General features: G+C 36.5%; 1 protein-coding gene across 2 annotated transcripts; it reads right to left on the bottom strand.

The window, feature by feature from the left end:
• Positions 1 to 1359: 1359 nt before the first annotated feature.
• Positions 1360 to 18628, bottom strand: UFM1 (ubiquitin fold modifier 1). 2 transcript variants are annotated; one of them, XM_019658708.1, is made up of 6 exons: positions 18512 to 18628; positions 18380 to 18436; positions 13974 to 14031; positions 9729 to 9768; positions 8467 to 8499; positions 1360 to 3258 (listed from the first exon to the last, which is right to left on the bottom strand). In XM_019658708.1, coding segments are annotated over exons 1-6 (300 nt in total). In that variant the 5' UTR covers positions 18514 to 18628; the 3' UTR covers positions 1360 to 3148. The 2 variants fall into 2 exon arrangements, with proteins under 2 accessions (XP_019514253.1, XP_019514254.1); XM_019658709.1 differs by lacking the exon at positions 1360 to 3258 and adding an exon at positions 5158 to 7282 and having other exon boundaries at positions 18512 to 18621.
• Between the last annotated feature and the right edge of the window lie 206 nt (positions 18629 to 18834).

Genomic DNA, 18834 nt, shown 5'->3' with positions numbered 1-18834 from the left:
CCACATACCAAGAAAACAAACAAACAAACAAAAATGATTTACTAACTCAACAAATTTGTTTTGGCATTTTCTAATACTATGCTAAAATTGACAATGTTGAGTAAAACAGTCCAGCAGATAATACGGATTTATGGCAAAAGTCACAAAGGATTAAGACTTCTGTGACTCACTCATTTATTCATTGTCTTTTATATTTCATTCCTACATAATTTACACATCTAACAACAATTCAAAAAGCCCTATTCCATCCATATATTTGTTTAGAAAATCAGAGAAGCTAGCATCTCCATTTAAGATGACAAAATGTTTGTGGCACTGACGACAAATATCACATACAGTTTATTTCCAAAATAGCTTATCCATTGAAAATTGTGCATTTAAGAATTAATTTATTAAATCCACAGTGTTACTCAGCCAAACAAATATTGACATGATGCATCATCACAATATGCTCTCAATAACAGTTTTTACATTGCTAACGGGTTTTGCCAGAAAATCAGAGATCTATGCCAAAAACTGGCTCTGTGTTTGTCTGCCAACCTTGGCCGGTATTTTATGTGCAGTGACAAAATTACCACATCCTCTATATAGCAAAGCAGATAATAGAGCCATAAACCTACTTCTCAAATGTTCGCAATTCTGTTATAAATGTGTGTGTGTGTGTATATATACTGAAAGAGTCTATGAGTGTTTATGGAGATTACTGAATGTTAAACTTCTCAAGCAAACTGAGATCACAGGAATGTTCAAGAGCAAGCTGGAGGACCCTTCCAGAAGTATCTTGTTTTTTAAAAGATTTTTATTAAAATATAGCTAACATACAATATTATACTAGTTTTAGAGGTACACCATAGTCAGTCAACATTTATATACTTAGAGAAGTGATCACCAGGCCGGGCGAGTGGCGCGTTAAGAGCTGGCTTGGGACACCAGAGGGCCCGATTCGGATCCCACATATGAGGGCCAGTAACACTGCCCTCTACAGCTAAGATGAACAACAGCTCAACCTGGAGCTGGGCTGCCGTGAGTCGCTGGAGATGGTGTAGGCTGCAGCCCCTGTGGCAGTGGGTTGCCATGGGCTACCATGTGTGGCCAGCAGCCAGCGTGAGCGGCCAGCAGCCACAGTGAACGGCTATCCAGAAGCCGGCGACTGATCTGCCTCACCTGGGAAGAGCCCAATGACGGTGCCAACTTGGGCCAGTGAAGTGATGTCCTCCACAACTAGACTGAAGAACAAAAGGACAGCAGCATGTCTGTTCCCCTTCCCCCAATTCCCTAGCGCTGTTCCCATCCCCCAATAAAAATCTTTAAAAAAAAAAGTGATCACCGTGATAAATCCAGCAACCATCTGACACTGTACTATGCTATCACAATATTATTGACCATATTCCTCATGCTGTGTATCTTTCTTCTTTTTGGAAAAATACTTCAATATAATTCTAGGAAAATGATGGCAAACATGTAACAACTCATAGGGTGGACTTTATTATAATATATACCTAAGAGCCGATTTCATTCTATCTTTGGACACATTAACCTAAATCTTGGTTCCTTAACAGTAATTAACTCCAGAATTTTGTAGACAGATTAAGGATTAAATGAAATAATGTATGTAAAGTGCCTAGCGCTGTGCCCAGCACATCAAAAAAGGGTTTGATGAACATCTTCACTTCTGTATAATTACTTCTTTGGGAGCTTTTGGTATTTCAATATGTATAAATTTGGGGGAGCCCAAGAAAAGGGAATGAGTCTTACTCATATTTCATCTCCAGTATTTAGCAATATCCATGGTATAGGTAATAATTTTAATATATATGTTAAAAATGGGAGAATGCTTTAAACTTTAAGAGTGATTAATTTCCGACAGGGTACATTCCTGCTACAAGAAATGATGAGGAATATGAGTATATTGGTTAATCAAATATTCTGGCTAAAGAAGTTATTACTTCTTTATGAGTCACAAATAGTTGACATTTTCAGTTTTCATTTTTTTATGTAGTCTTTCAATTATAAAGTACCTACTATCTATCATGGGCAAGGCAATGTAGAAATAGTTTGTCATGATCCTATACTTCTATAAAATTTATTCTTTAAGTCAGAGACAAATATTATAATTCTATATTTAACAATCGCTATAATGGAGGAATGTACAAAATGTGATGGTTGCTTAGACAGCTGAACACCTCATTCTGCTTGGGAGGAGTGAGAAAAGGTCCAATGGCTTTTGAATTTGAAAAACGAGTCCTAGGTTTCCCAGGCAAACAAGTGGAGAAAGGCACGAAGGCACAGAAACATGGCACATCAAGATGTTATTTGTAGTTCAGGGTAGCTGCAGTGTGAATTGGAGAAGGAAACTAAGAGGGTAGTAAAAACAGATGATTCTGAACAAAGACCAGTTCATGAAGGGCCTTGTATAAAGGGTCATGAAAAGTAGATTTTTATTCAGTAGGATATTGACAATTGAACTACATGGTCCTAGCTCCATGTCAAAAAGCTCATGACAACAGTGTGGAAGCAGAGGCTATACAGAGGCTTTGATAATAGCATATACCAGAAGATGAGGGCTTTAGACAGTTGAGATGGTATGAGATATTATTTCTACAAAAATAATAAATTTTGTGACTCATTTGCTATGGTAAGAGAAAGAATCTAATGAATTCCAACTATCTGGCTTAGGCAATTTGGAGGATAACATATTTGATAGATTGAGTCTTTTGAGAATGTTTATTTCAATTAATGGTTTAATTAAATAGCCTGGTTTAAATGCTTTATCCATCTTCAGCACTATCAGAGTGTAGTTCCAGAATTTCTGTATTGTAGGGGCTTAAGTTGGAAAAGCAGGTTAATAGGACTAATCTTTGTAGCTGAATCTGCAAGATACATAAGATTAAAAAACATAAATTGTCTGATGGGGGCTGATAAATATGGGGCCATAGTCCTATTCCCATTATTCCATCTTCTGGAATAGCACCAAAATCATAATTATCTTTGGTTTTAACGTAATGTCCTATATAAGTTTACCATATTTACACCATGTATTAAGAAGTAATGCCATTCATGGTCATTGCACACATATTCAGTACTCTGAAATGAGAATTCAAACCTTACACATTTATTTTATATTTTAAATTTATTATTCAATACTAATCTAGTGTATTGTGAAAAAAGATACTGAAAAATTCTTAGTAGGTGAAGCATTCCAAAATCTATCAAGGGGTCGAATTTCAAATTGCAACCTCTTTATGCCTTTTTCTCCTTCTGTAAGAAAAGGGATAATAATTTAGCATTGCTGTGAAAAGAAAGTACTTGACACGCAGATGTTCAATACATTTCTTTTGTATGAATTACAAATATAAATCATATATATGCATTGTATCCATCATATGAGGTCTGACAATTAAGTTCGCGAACTCATCCTAGAAAAAGTGCTACATACCTCATTGCTGAATATCACTAAGGTCACCTTCAAAGTACTCCCCTTAGGAAGCTATGCAGACGCCAGCGCCTAGTCCACCCTTCAAAGCAATTTTGGAACTCTTTTTCTGGAATGGCCATCAAAGCTGTCAACATATTACCCTTGATGTCCTGAATGTCATAAAAATGTCTTCCTTTCATATTTCCTTTATCTTTGGGTAAAGAAAGAAGCCATTGGGGGCCAGATCAGGTGAGTAGGGAGGGTGTTCCAATACGGTTATTTGTTTACTCACTAAAAACTCCCTCACAGACAGTGCTGTGTGAGTTGGTGCATTGTCGTGATGCAAGAGCTCCTTCGGGACCATTTTTGCACACACCTTTCTCATGCCAAGATTTTCAGTTAAGATTTTCGTTTCTCTATTGATGTTTACTTGTTCTGCTATGCTTCTCAGTCAGCCGACAATTTTGACACACAATCCAATGAGGTTTTGCAATGTTTTTATCAGTTCTGCTTGTTACTGGCCACCCTGACCTCTTCATCAGTGACGCGTTCTTTCCCCTCAGAAAAACATTTACTTCATTTGTACACTGCCGTTTTATTCATGGCATTATCCCCATAAACTTGGGACTAACATGTCCCTGATTTCACTTTCACTCTTGCCAAGTTTAACAAGAAACTGAATGTTTGTTTGTTCCTCTAATTCAAGCTCAGACATTCTCGTGATGGCACACAAAAACACACAATAATGAACGTCACTCAGCAAGGCACCACCACAGGTCGACAAGAACACAGCTGTGAGACCGATATACCAAGGTTATGAAAACTTACTGAGCTGTTTGTAGTGCTGCCAATGTAAGTGCAGTGGCAAGTTCATGAACTTGTCAGACTTCATAGATACATATCCATAAATCAGATATATGCACACACATACATAATTTATGTATGTAATATGAAGTCTTATAAATAGCCTTGGGAACACTAATAGGCAGTCAGTTCACTTAGAAATGCTCCATTACAGTATATTAATATGCTTCCAAGTCACAAATATTTCAAAGTCTTTATGTAAAAGACATGGTAGATTTTTTTAATATCTTAATTTGGAGAGAGGGTGGCTTAAATAGGACTGAATTTCTTCTCATTGACTTTTCTTTCAGATAATTAATTTTAATAAGTAAAATATCCAAAAAAATCATTGGACTTGAAGCACTTTAAAAGGCTTTACTACCCGTGAGACAGACTGTTGCTAACTAGCGTCTTGCACTTACTCAGCTACAGAGAACCAAGCAGTGGAATGTACCCTTTCCAAGGTTCCAGAATATATTCTAGTTACTTTGACCCCCCAGACTTCATTTTGTTCGCCCACAAAGTGAAAAGTTTGGCCTTATCATTCTCACATCAGGCTGCACAGTAGAGCTCACCAGGACTTTTTGTAAGCAGAGATTCTTATCACTATTCCAGAATTAATGAGTCAGAACTTTAGAGGTGGTTTCCACAAATCCGTATTTTTAATTCCCCAAGTGACTTTGATGTTCACCCAAGGTTTAGGACCAACCAGCCAAGACAATTACTGTAGCCATTTCTTTTTCCTGAAATAGGACTGGTGTTTGGAAGTATATACTCATTTCTATGACCTAATGGCCATTAATCACTTTTGCCCATACATATATATATATTTTTTTTGCTACATTTGTTTTGCACTGGCTCAACAGGTGTGCTGATTAAAAGCTTTAATAAAACAAGAGTAGAAAATATGGTTTATGGTACAACACAATGTATTTTCATAAGATATTATGTGTCAGTAATGCATTTAAATGAAATACAATACTTCAAAACATTCTGCACAAATCTTACAGATCACATTTAATAACAAAATGTCTAGTTCTTTAAGAAAATGTTTTTAAGAACATACTACAATAAAATTTTCAAAACCAAACAAAAATATTAAACAAATTACTGTGTGGTACAGAATATCATAACCTTATTTATGTAACACAGCAGGCAGATTTTGTACTAGAAACAATGGGAGGGGAATCTAAATTAAATAAAATCTTCAGGGAATGGGTATTCATAAATTTCTGGTTAACTGAGGCTTAATTTATTAAGGACCAGGGGGTCTTTGAGCATCAAATATTATTTATAAAAATAAAAACTTCCCCAAACATCTTTGCTTTTCTACCTCAGCAAAGATTTTTTTTTCCTTTATAATTCAGAACCCTGCTGTTCATTTGTCAAATATAGGAACAATATCTGGTTAATTTCTTAAACTTAATTACCAATGTCACCCTTCAGATGATGATTTTGTTGCATTTCCTTATACTTTTTCCCCCCAATGAACCTAAGACCTATGATAGGGAAGATCTTGAAACATGCTTAGATAAAAATTGGTCTTAGAGATACTTTATTCATGAAAAACTCAGCAAGTATGTATCGAAAGCCTACCACATTTCCGGGTCTAGAAAGAGCAAGGCAGACTCAAGGACCCCTTCTAGAGCTCACCTTCTAGAACACAGCTAATCGGGCACTGCTTCTGACTCACTCTGAGCCTTCATTTAATTTTTAAAGATTTGTATAGACTTTGATTTCCTCTGTAAGGGCAAATAAAATTGTCTCTTACACCTATCATTCTTTAGCTTCTCAGGAATTCTGAAATCTGTATGTAGACATGGCCGACACTTTGCTCTCTCCAATTCCCTCTGTTCCTCACGACAATGCTGAGTCTTTTTCCCCTGCACTTCTCCCAACAAAGCCTCTGCCCTTTCGCCTCCCCAGCTGGCTATTTCAGTGACACTCGGCTATGGCCTTCTGCTCCCCTTCATGGTTTTTTGTTCCTTTCCTCCTTACTAGAAGCCTGGTCACCTGTGCTTCCCCATCTTCCCTTTCCTGGCTCCTTGTTCATTTGACTAATCTTAACACTTCCTTAAATGTTGGGCCTTCAGTGAGTATAATTAATCAACATTTCCAGTTAGTATTTTCTTGAGCTTTGTTGTGAACTTTATGTCTCCTTTACAATACTCTCTTCCTGAATGCTACTTAGAAATAGCCTCAGAAAGACAGTGTTTCTTGGGGATTCCTGTTTTAAAGGCTATATTAAAGGAAATGATAAAGGAATGCATAACTCAGTAAAGGATGCTTCCACTTTATTTTCAGTTCTCACCATTACAAGCATTGGATTCTCTGTGGTGTGGGATATCGATTTTACATATAAGGGCTAGATCAAAAAATGCAATTTCTGACTCCTTGATACTCAATTAAAATTCATATGAACACATGAAACTTGAAACTTAAAAAAAAAAAAGTTCAGACAGTTAAGGATTCATGGATATGTCCGTATCCTTTATCTAAACGATATGTAATTAAGAATTCAACTATGTTTTGAGTCTGCAAGTCAGATGCTGTCAAGCAAACTGCCATGTATGATCCAAACTCTTCTTAAAATTTTAACTCAAAGAGAAGGAGAAAGGTTCAATACATTTTTTCCAAATGTTCTCAGAAAGAATGATCAGAAGCATCCTCCAGTAATAAAACACACTGGGATAATGCATTTACTCCAAATGAACTAGCTGCGTGGGCTGTGAGGTAGCAATGAGAGATTAAGATCTTCTGTGGAGATGGTGCCCTCAATGCTAAGAATTCCCTCTTCACAAGAAGAGTGGGAATAACAAGAGACACAGAGTCAAGTCACCTTTCATTATGTCATCAGCCACTGGTGTTTTCATAATATTTTAAATGCCTGATTTCAGTTTCACAACAATGCCAATATTTATTTTGAAAGGTAATCCTATCTTCCAAGGAGCAGATATTAACAACTTCCCACACGATCTCTAGGAATAATTCGCAGTTCTGAACCATGCTTTAGAAAAACATTTCCTACACAAACAAACAAAACATAAAGTTAGGTATTTACAACACAATAAGTTATCCTAACAGTCAAGCAATTAAATACAATAAACAACGTAGTATACAGTAAGTAGGTACAAAGCACAAACATCATCAGAACTCAATTCCATGCTTTTTAAGGCTTGTTTCATCCCACTCAAGTCTTCAGAACCCAACCATATGTCTGAAAATTTTAAATAATATTATCCACAAAAATGCTAACAAATAAACAGCAAATAACAATGTAAATCAATTTAATCATCAATATTTGCTTTAATGCACAATCAGGGTCAGAAAAAATAATGAATCTAAATTATCACAAGTAACAAAAGTTTAGAAACTCTGATCTATTTTGGTTCAATTAACTGTGAGATTTACTTTATGTCCCAAGATGAGCACATTTCAACTTTTAGGGGTAATACAACAGCAACATGTTAAAATAAGCAGTAATTCAAACTAATATAAACTACTGAATGTTTCTAGAGTAAGAAAACAAAAGCTTTAAAACCTAAGTTTAAAGGTGTCTATACAATAAAATGCCTCATGATTTTCAATGAATAACCTCAATTTAATAAAATTATACACTTAAAACAACTGATTTAAGTTTAAAAAATTATAATTTTTAAATCCTTTTTCATTTTCTATATGGCTGAATTTCAATCCCAAGATCTATGAGGACAATATAATTGTGTTATAAGACAGAAGTACTTTAAACAGAATTTAAACATAAATACTGCTCAAGATTGAGGTAACATTATATTAAAGTATGCTTAATTTCAAAACATTATAATTAGGTTCTAAGCCAAAAAGGGTACATCTAAAAAATATAAAACTACCTGTTAAAAACTTGAAGATTACTTTCACTCTGCATTTTGTCAAAACCATCATGCCCATAAGGGTACTATCTTACCTTCAGACTTTTTGTTATGAGTATTAAATACTTTTAATGCTTATTAGTCAGGTTTTCTTTTTGTAGCACAAAGCATGTATAACTGTTACATATAATGAAACAAATTATTATTTAGACAATAGGTAAACACTGCTACAAAATCCCCAAAACAACAGCTATTATCCTGTTAAAATCCTATCCAGTCCAATTAGAATTAAGTATTATTTATTATTATTGACATATATAGTCCCACCCACATCTCTGTGAGTTTTAGACAGATACTCACCAGCAGTCTGTGCAGGATTTATTCCTATTCCATCTAGAAAATTAATTATAAAATCATCTAAGTTATTTCTAAAGGTAAAATGGTTTAATAGTAACAAGAAATTGGCCAAAATGGTGCTACTGTGTATATAGGGATACAAACCAAACAATTTAAATACAAGAATATGAAGGGCAATCTTTCAGGTAAATTCTGTGTTGAAATTCGTTACTATTGTGCATTCATACCACTGAAGGATTACATGAGAACATCTGTCAATGCAATGATCCGATAAGGTCTGCAGAAGATTTTTATTCTATTATGCTATACACAGTGATAAATACAACCAAGAACACCTCAGGCATGTCACTACTCATTTATGTATTGCTCCAGTGCATAAAAATCTTAAGGCCAGGAGAGCCCACAGTCATATAATTCAAGTTCCAGTGATACCTGATAAAGGTTTACAAAACACCTTTCCAAAAGCTATTCATCTGTAAATCTAAAACTTTCTAGAAAACAGGCTAGCTTTCTTTTAAATAGAAACACTTCAAGTGACAACATGCAGAATATTTTAGAAAGAGAAATTTTGTCATATCTAAACTAAACCATGCTACCGCACATTCAACCCATCTTCTCAGTCTATCCTAACTGCATAGGAACCACTCACTCGCACTCATAAATATTACTTTGTATTCTTGAAAAATAGTTAAACTCTCACTGCCATCGTTATTCCTCACCTTACTTTGGTAACTTCTCATAGTAATAGTTCCATCAAACTTAATTATTAATAGTATTTTAAGATATTCAGAATTTAAATTATATATCTAATTAAATAAACTCCTCATTACTACAAGCATATAAGAAAGTTTTCACAGGAAAGCAATTACAAGGTATAGCTAATGTATATTCCTGTTTAACTTCCTAAATTCTAAAGAGATTTACCAATACAACTTTATTAAAAAAAATAAATAAAGTTGTATTGGTAAATGCTTTTAAAATTTAGGAAGTTAAACAGTGAACCTTGTGAAATAAAAGTTATTTTCAGTAATAATCTGGCATGAAGTGATAAGAACATAAGATATTATAAAGTGCTATACTATACCAAAAGCATAAAGAAATTGAAAAGAGCTAATTATGGACAATAACCTTAGTGCTTACAATTATGTGTATCATTTATGTTCATATACATTTTGGGTTTTTTATTTAAGTCAATTTTAATTAATTTGACGTCTTTGAAACAATTTCTAGAATTCTGAGGTAATAGTTTTAAAATGAATTCTTACCATTGGTAATAATAGCACTTGTGGCTGCAGGAACTTTAAACTAAAGGGGAGAAAGAAAAAACAAATTTTATACACACACACACACACACACACACACACACACACACACACACACACACACAGTATGGAAGATGGTTAGCGTACCATGGATAGTGTACATATAATCAATTCTATAACTCTAAAATGTGATTTATCTATTAGGATAAGCAACATCATCAAAAAAAGTGCTACTAGGGCGGCCGAGTGGTGAGTTGGTTAAGAGTCGGCTTGGGAGTGCCAGCTCTGAGCAGAAGGGCCCCGGTTCGGATCCCACATGAGGGCCAGTGACACTGCGCCCTCTACAGCTAAGATGGTGAACAACAGCTCAACCTGGAACTGGGCTGCCAAGAGTTGCTGGCAACGGCAATGGCATAGGCTGCAGTGCTACCGTGAGTGGCCGTCTGACGGTCTGAGCTGCCATGAGCCACCGTGAGTGGCCGTCCGATGGTTGGCGATGGATCTGCCTCAGCCAGGAAGAGAACAATGATCACAATACCAACATGGGCCAGTGAAGCAACATCCTCCACAACTAGACTGAAGAACAAAAGGACAGCAACTTGTCTGTTCCCCTCCTCCAATTCCCCAATAAAATCTTAAAGAAAAAAAAAAGTGCTACTGTACTTTGCTTTATTTTTAAAAACCAATAATCTCTAAATACTACACTTCACTGTATCTATAACACCATGGATTATAAAATGCACCTCGTTTTATGCACTACCAAAAAAAAAAAAATCAGTGCATCTATGACCCAATCAATGTTTACTTTTTCAGACTTAGACATGTTACTTTCATCACATAACATTCTTGCCTAAGCAAAAATAAAAGCAAAACAATTGCTTAGAATATTCCTAAAATTTCTTTGTAGAAACAGTAAGCTCAAACAAATCCTCTCGTTTTTAATGGGAGGCCAACCAAAACTCATATTCCTTCCTCAAAGTCTCCATTAATGTACTGCTGACTTAAATCTCATGGGATGGCAACAGTCTAATTATGCCACTAGGAAATAATGAAGTTAAAGTATATGTAGGTGATGTCAGCAAGACAACATGCAAACAGTGATAGTAAGACTCAACTGATCCACTTTCAGAGATGTAAAACATGTGTTTTCTAAATCAATGAAATGTGGTATGAAACTTATTGGTAGCTGAAAGGTAGGATTCTTCTCTTAATGCTCCAGAGACCAGTGCATTCATGTTCTCATGGTTCATTAATTTATCCAACAAATATTTAGTATGCACTTCTATGCTATGGACAAGTTTTATAGATATTATAGTTTAGTTTTATGATCAAATAAGTTTGGAAAACACTAAGTTATACTAGTATCCTTTTTTTAAAATCTTTTAATATGCTGCTAGTCCAGTTTATTTACAAAAAAGAAACAGTGAATGAAGTGTTTCCCATACTTTTTGGCCACTGATTCCAGTGTTTCATAGAAGTGTGTTTTTTTTCCTTTTGGTGGTTCTAGTAGTTTGGGACTACTACTCTGGGAAATGCTACTCTAGGTATTTATAATGGTCACATATGCATAGTTGAGAAAAACAACTAAAAGCTTATTTTAATAAAGCTTTATGAATTAAAGAATCATATTTTTAAATAAGAACTGAATTATGCATAGGAACCATTACTTGTTTCAGGATTATGTACGTAATAAATAATTTTACCATCTAAAAGGTTGATTCTTAGTTGTAAATGTCCTTTTAAAGATTTGAGAATGTTAAGTAAACCTAATTTACAACAACTTCAGAAATTATTTACAGAGGTTGTAATACTTAAAAAAAAAACCTTTGATCAAATATCCAAATTAATTATAGGACATGTCAGACTTCCCAAACTTGAATATTATAAAGATTCTAGTACCGTACTAAGTATCTTATTCATAGATTATGTACATTTTAAGATAAGCTAGGTATTTTCTTAGTCACACCCATATAGTGGCAACATATTTTATGAACATTAATCAATCATTTTTCCCTTTTCCAGAATGTAGAAGCAATGGTTAAGCTGAAATTTGGGGAATCATCACTAGTGATGTAAAATGTAGTAACTACTATGTTCTTTTATTCTAACTTGCTGACAAGTTTTTTCCTGGATGTAAAGTGTATTTTATGCTTCTCAATTTTCATTTATTTTCTTCCTTAGATCCCGTTAAGTCTTATTTAAGAGGTCATTCACAGGCTCTGCCAACTCACTGCCTAGTTAAATTAACCCAGACATGTATTGGGGAATTTTATTACTTTTATTAAGAGAATTTTACTAGGGATTTAAATCCAGATTCTTGGGTTTGTCAACTCTTGTCACTGAAAGGTTCTATAATGTCATCTGGTGAAAGAAAGGCCTTCTCACTGTTGCCTGAAACTCATAATCCTTCTAAATGTGTAACACCTGTGATTCATAACAGTTATAAGCTATATTCAAACTTTAATATATACTGTTGTGTGAAGTTTGAGTTTATTTTCTACTGCTCATCTGTTAGGATGTTGTTATACTCACACAAGAAGACCAAGGTCACATTATGCCTTAGCCTTATAAAGGACACACTATACAACTGTAACTATAAAATATAATAGATGTTATTTATAGCTTGTGCAGATCTACTTCTTAAATTGGTATGTGTGGAATCCGCTATGCCGCAGACCAGGAATATTTTTTGTTAAGTGATCTGTGCAGCAAAAAGGAATGATGATGTTATATTCACATTTGTTTCCCACCTCTTTTTACTTATTCTTTCTACATGAAGAATAGATAAAAACTGACTATAAACAAGTATCCCACTTTTCAATTTTATTCTGAATGAATGATGTCAGTCATCCCAGACAATGCTTTACAAGGGGCTGAGTGCTGATGAGTTGGGTGATTTTCCATTACTCACTTAAATGCAGAAGATTGTGGGTTAAGTTGGTTTCGTATTTACTTAGTTACTAAAATCATTTTTCCATGAATATAAACTTTTCTGAAGGTTCTGAAACCATAATGTTTAGATTTGAGTTACTCTGTAACAGTACAGCACTTTTAATTTCACAATATTTCAGTAAATGCTATAGTTTTACTCAAAATCAATCAGACAGAAAGGGCAGACATTAACTACACACTCCCACTTTACATATTAAGAAATTTGAGGGAGAGAGAAATTGAGAAGCTTTTCCATGTCACATGGATAGTGAATGACATTTAAAACAGAACCCTAATTCTCCCAAGTCACATCTGGGTGCCATTTCTATCCAAACTACTCTCCCAAGAGTCATGCTTCTGATGATAATTCTGGATGGAAAATTTTTATTTCTTAAAAACAGAAAACACAGGGCCGGCCGTGTGGCACGTTGGTTAAGAGCTGGCTTGGGATGGATCCCACATATGAGGGCCAGTGACACTGCCCTCCACAGCTAAGATGCTGAACAACAGCTCAACCTGGAGCTGGGCTGCTGTGAGTCACCGGCAACGGCGTGGGCTGCAGTCCCTGCTGCAGTGGGTTGCCATGAGCTACCGTGTGTAGCCAGCAACCAGCGTGAGCGGCCAGCAGCCGCTGTGAGCGGCCGTCTAGAAGCCAGCGACTGATCTGCCTCGCCCAGGAAGAACACAATTATGGTGCCAACTTGGGCCAGTGAAGCAACGTCCTCCACAACTAGACTGAAAAACAAAAGGACAGCAATTGTCTATTCCCCTTCTCCCAATTCCCCAGCGCTGTTCCTATCCCCCAATTCCCTAATAAAAATCTTAAAAACAAAACAAAACAAAAAACCCCAGAAAACCCAAACATTAAAAAAACTAGTCACTTTTAAAAACAAATTTTACTGACAGTCTACATACCCATACAGAAAATTTGAAAAATATGATATATTTAAAAAATTGTAATTCTAGAATCAAAAGCAGTAAAAATGAGTATACAGATTATAGTGTGATATGTTGCTGTTTAAAAAAATTTACATATCATTGAACCCTTTCAATTTCAACAAAAATTTTCCTTTTAATTTTCAATGGCTGCATTGAATAGAAATGTCAATTTGTTTAACTCATTCTTCTTATATCTGTCTGTAAGTCATAACTTTCATTCTACTTACATCTGTACGTAAAGCTGAATTTTTTTGATAGCATAAACCTAATAATGAACCCACATGAAGTGGTGGGTCCAAGTACATGCAAAATTTAAAGATTTTTGAGATACACTGCCAAACTGCATTCCGCACAAGTTATTCCAATTTCTACACTTACTTCTTCTGCCGCAAATTTTAAGACTGCTGTGAATGGTGTACTTTCGGGAACACTGAGTCTGCAAGAAGAATTAAAAAGAGTTTTTTTAAAAGCTGGTTTTTTAAAAGCCCTTTGTTCCTTATATCAGCTACTGTAGCAGACCTGAACAAATCTGTCTTTGGAGTCTGAAGGTGGTGTATTTTGACTGCATACTATGTTCATTAACTCCACAATGAAAAAAAGCAATTAGCCTTATATCTGAGATGGTACCCATAGTTCCACTTGAAAATTAATAACCTGTACAGGTGCAGATTTATATAGTTTTAATATTTTGATACAATTAGGTCTAGCACATGGTCTGGTGCTTGTTTCCAGAGGTGGATTTCAAAAAGCTGAATCTCTCCTTAAGTCTTCAGTCCACTTTACCACCTTCAGTCCAAACATCTTTCCACCCAATACAGGAATGTCATCATTTTCATTATAAGAGGCGGCTCTGGGAAGCATCACTGATCATAAATCTTTTCATGAATCTTTCTGTGCACTTTTAATAATCAAGTCCAAAATAGTAGACCAAGTTAATGAAAATGAGAGTTTTCTATGGCAAAATGTGAAGTCATTCTCACAAAACTTTTATGTCATTGTTAAAGGGGTTAATACAATCTGAAATAACATTTTGGAGAATGATGCATGATTTTGTTATTGACTTGAACAGTTTCAAGTATATTATAGATTACTGATAAATGGTCAATCTGTGAATTTTCCAATTTAAAAACTGAAAAAGAATTGACATTATACTGTAAAACAAAAACACCTAAAGGACAGGAAGAGGTTAAAAAGAAGTAAAATAAAAAAATATAATACTCCTAATACAAAATGAATTACAGTGATTAAAGATTAAAAAACAGGTTCTTTTTCAAAGCAGGGAAGAAGAGACTTACAAGGTAACATTTCTCTTTGAAACTTCTCTATTGTCACCACTGTATTATTCTTTAATGCTTTCATACCACCTATCATTATGTAACATTTTCATGTATAGGTCCCATTTCTTCACCTAGTCTATAGATCAGTGAATACAAAAATCATTGTATCTGCCACAGCACATTATAATGATTTCCAGCAAGATAAGTGTGAATAGATTTGTTGGCTGCCCCCATTTTAGTCCTCTAAAATACGACTGAAGGGTGAAATGGATATCATTTTTTTCCTTTCTTTCCTTTTTTGCGGGGGAAGAGAATAAAAACAAAAGTCTCAAGGACAGTCACTTGTTTAAAAATTATCTAATAAATTGGCAATGTAATAGTTTACAAAGTAAGGAACAGCACTGTATTTTTGCATTATACTTACAGTTTAGAACCTGAGATTCACTATCTTGAAGCTTGTTCTCACAAGGTCAACTTCTAAAATCTTAGGGTTTCAATTCACTTTTGAACTGGAGACTAGAAATGTTCTTATAACACATGAATAGATGTCATATTGATATTAAATCAGTGAGACTGTCCAAAGATAATCCCCATAAAGCATAAACTGAAAACATATTTTAATGCCTATTCTAGAGGGCCGGCTGAGTGGCTCAGTTGGTTAAGAGCTCGCTCAAGAGTTTGAGCTCTGAGCAACAGCGGTTCGAGTCAGCCCGAGCTGAGCAGCCGTGAGCTGCCAACAGGTGGCGGGATGGCTCAGCTAAAAAAAAAAAAAAAAAAAAAAAATGCCTATTCTATGTGGCAGAAAATTACAGGCGGTCTGGGAGTTGCTGCTACTCCATAGACTTTATCTAGATTTGAATTTGTTGTGCTTGCCAGTTGTATCATTTTGTAAAATTGGCACTGACATTTTATACTGGTGTTTTGAAAAAATGGGAACTAACCTGTATACTAAAGTGAATTTTAAAATAAATTACTGGCAAAATTTGTTTTTTGTAATATATATTTCATATAAAGAGAACTATGACACAACTTGACAAATACTGTTATAACAAGTAAAAACCATGTTTGAATAGAAAACTAAAGAGTGAGATGAACTCCTTGAATAATTACAGAAATCTTCAGAAGTAAAACTCTGATCATTAAAGGGTGGTGTCTGTCAAGAAGTGCTGTTCACAAGACTGCAATCCCCACACAGAAAAGAACATGTGTAAAAGTGGGAAGGATGAAAAGGACTTGCTTGTCATGGCTGAAGCTTTGTTAAGTGATGGTGGTAGCATGAAAGGGGAGGGAATAAGAGGTAGAAGCAAGACTGGAAAGATTGGAATCAGAATGAAAGAGCCACGGGTGTTTTTTAATTCATCCTTTATATATACACGAAAATGTTTGATTTCAATATATCTATAACCTAGTAGCAATATCAACACTAGTAATATCAACAAACAAAAACTGAAAACTCTGACATTGCCCAGAATAAATTTAGAACTGAAACATCCTTCCTAGAATTCAACTATTAGTAATGTAAGAAAGTTAAAGGAAGTTTTTCTATCAAAGTATATGTGTACCTGCTTGACAAGTGAAAGTGACATTAAAAAGCTAAAGCATGTTTTCCCACAAATCTTAAGAATTGTTTTTACTAGTTACTATTTTCTTTGAATAGGAAACAGCATAATTTTTACATATATAGGTACATATGCTATACATATTTTATACACACACAGGCCCATATATACATTGCACATACACACACAACTACACACAATTGGTATGCCTATTAAATTCATCCTGTCACCAAAATTAGTTGAACTGGTACAATGTTCCAGCCACTCTATTTACAGATACTGATGCTGTCCTACTCTGACCTTTCTCCCTCCCTCCTTCTCACTCTTTTTTTCTAAAGCATATTTACACATTAACGGGAATAATCCAGTATACAGGGGAAACCAAAGATGATGATGAGAGGGGAATCTCTAGACTCTACCTACTTTAATCTTGGGAGGATGAAATACATGCGATCCAGAGCCCAAATGGTACAACAGGCTGTTCACAAGAGCAAAGTTGAGTTTTTTCCACTCTAACAGGGTCATAGACAGAAATTACAGGTTTATAGATATAGTGTAGTTTTATAAATGGGATGGAAAGATGAGAAAGTTTTACTCTGATGGCCTGAGACAAATGGGGAAAGGAACTGTGGAAAGTGTGAAGATACATTTTTCAAAAATCATCTCAGAGAATAAAGAGGAAAATAAGCAAATTTGGGAAATGTAGCAGAGCGTTGTCATGAATTTTACGTAAAACCCATCAGCCTAATTGTGTGCTTTTCTCCAGGGACAATCAGCTATGCAGAGAGAACCCAGGGGTTGAGTTCAGAGCTGGTGTTTCACCAAGTGCTTGGGGTGAAATATACCGGGGTGGGGGAGGCGCAAGTGGGGTATCCTAGTTGAGGGTGTTTGCGAGAGAGAGACTTAAAGATGGACCATGGACTCTGAGCTGGGTAAGAACGAAAGCAGCTGGGCTAAGGCATGGGGGAGAGAGTAGTGATAAGTGTAAAAAAGCAGTCTCATCAGTGAATTATAAGAAACACTTTTACAGAAGAAACACTAGAGTAAATCAGCTGTAGGAAGAGAATGCGGTTAGCCATGAGAGTGCTCGAAAATGACATTTTAGAGGTGGGGCAATTGAAACAAGGTGAAGAGATTCATCTGGAGAGGAACCCATGAAGAGAGCAAAAGGTCAGGAGGTTGCACGGGTCACAGACAGCTAAGTCAGTGAGACTGATAACAGCTGTTATAGCTCAGTCAGGTAGGCCACCATACTGTTTATTATTAATTAATAAATATTTATTATGCATAAAGTCCTGAAGTCCTGCTCTTTGCTACATTTCACATGACTTCCAGCTGCAATAACCTCAATGTGTACCTACCATCACAGAAAGATCCAGGTGAGACCCATGTTAACTGCTAGAGGATAAGAAAGGCCCCGCGTGAATAAACGGCCCTATTTCTGCATTTCCAATTTCTGCTATCACGTTTTACTAAAATCCAACTTAATTAGGATCCGAGTTGAGGCTCATTACTTTGCGATGCATGGCTGGTGAGTCACACTCACACAAAAATCAGAAGCCTGACAGTAGTAAAAACGTTCGCGTAAATCGCGAGCAGGCAGGGGCTGTTTATGAATGCCAATAATCGCCAGAGCCTTGTCCACACGTCCTCCCGCTCCATCTCCCACCAAGTGAGTTCCGAGGGCAGGTCACAGATCAGCAGCAACGTCTGGTCACACACCCCCCCTACACCCTCGCGCAGAGCAAGCTGACACTCAGAGGAGCAGGCGCGGGATCTGTCCTCTCAGGTGGGAGGGAGGAGGAGGGGCGCTCCCGCCAGGACGCGGGCGGGGGTGCAGAGAGGGAAGGAGGTCGGCTGCGGGGGTGGGAGTTGTAGGGGAGGCTCGGATCCACCCAGCCTACACCCGCTCGGTCGCTTCGAGGCTCGCCGCGGTGGAGCTACTCACACTTTGTACGGCAGCCGCGGGTCGGACGTCAGCGTGATCTTAAAGGAAACCTTCGACCTGAGGAAGAGAGCGGGAGAGCGTTAGGTCGGGCAGCGGGATGGAGGACTGGGGCAGCTGTGGGCAAACGCTTACATGGTGCGGCCGGTAGGAACACAGACCACACGCCAAGGGGCCCCAGCAGACCCACTTCCGCCGCAGGGCCCGGGACTGCGCCGCCTCACTCAAGTCCACGTCTCCCTCGGCAAAGCGGGGGCCTCCAAAGTTGCTGTTGTCCAAGGCAATGCCTGCAAGTCGGCCTCAGATGCTCATGCTGAGCGGAGCCTCCAAGTGACAAATAGGCATTGATTTTGCATTTGTATTTCTGAGAAGAACGTATGGATCGTATGGAATGAATTAGTTTTCTAAATGCACGTATTTGCTGCCCTATTTTTGTCAGGCAGCACAAGCGCTGGAAC

Source organism: Hipposideros armiger, unplaced genomic scaffold, assembly GCF_001890085.2.
Source record: "Hipposideros armiger isolate ML-2016 unplaced genomic scaffold, ASM189008v1 scaffold_287, whole genome shotgun sequence".
Classification (NCBI taxonomy): domain Eukaryota; kingdom Metazoa; phylum Chordata; class Mammalia; order Chiroptera; family Hipposideridae; genus Hipposideros; species Hipposideros armiger.
This window is presented reverse-complemented; position numbering and strand designations above follow the sequence as displayed.

What these genes read in the sequence shown, in the direction of transcription:
- UFM1 (XM_019658708.1), bottom strand. An exon ending in CCGCGGCTGCCGTACAAAGT is followed by an intron (nt 14,032 to 18,379) that starts GTGAGTAGCTCC and finishes TTCTTCTTGCAG; the next exon opens with ACTCAGTGTTCCCGAAAGTA. An exon ending in AAATCCTGCACAGACTGCTG is followed by an intron (nt 3,259 to 8,466) that starts GTGAGTATCTGT and finishes CTTTTCTTACAG; the next exon opens with AAGGAGAAAAAGGCATAAAG.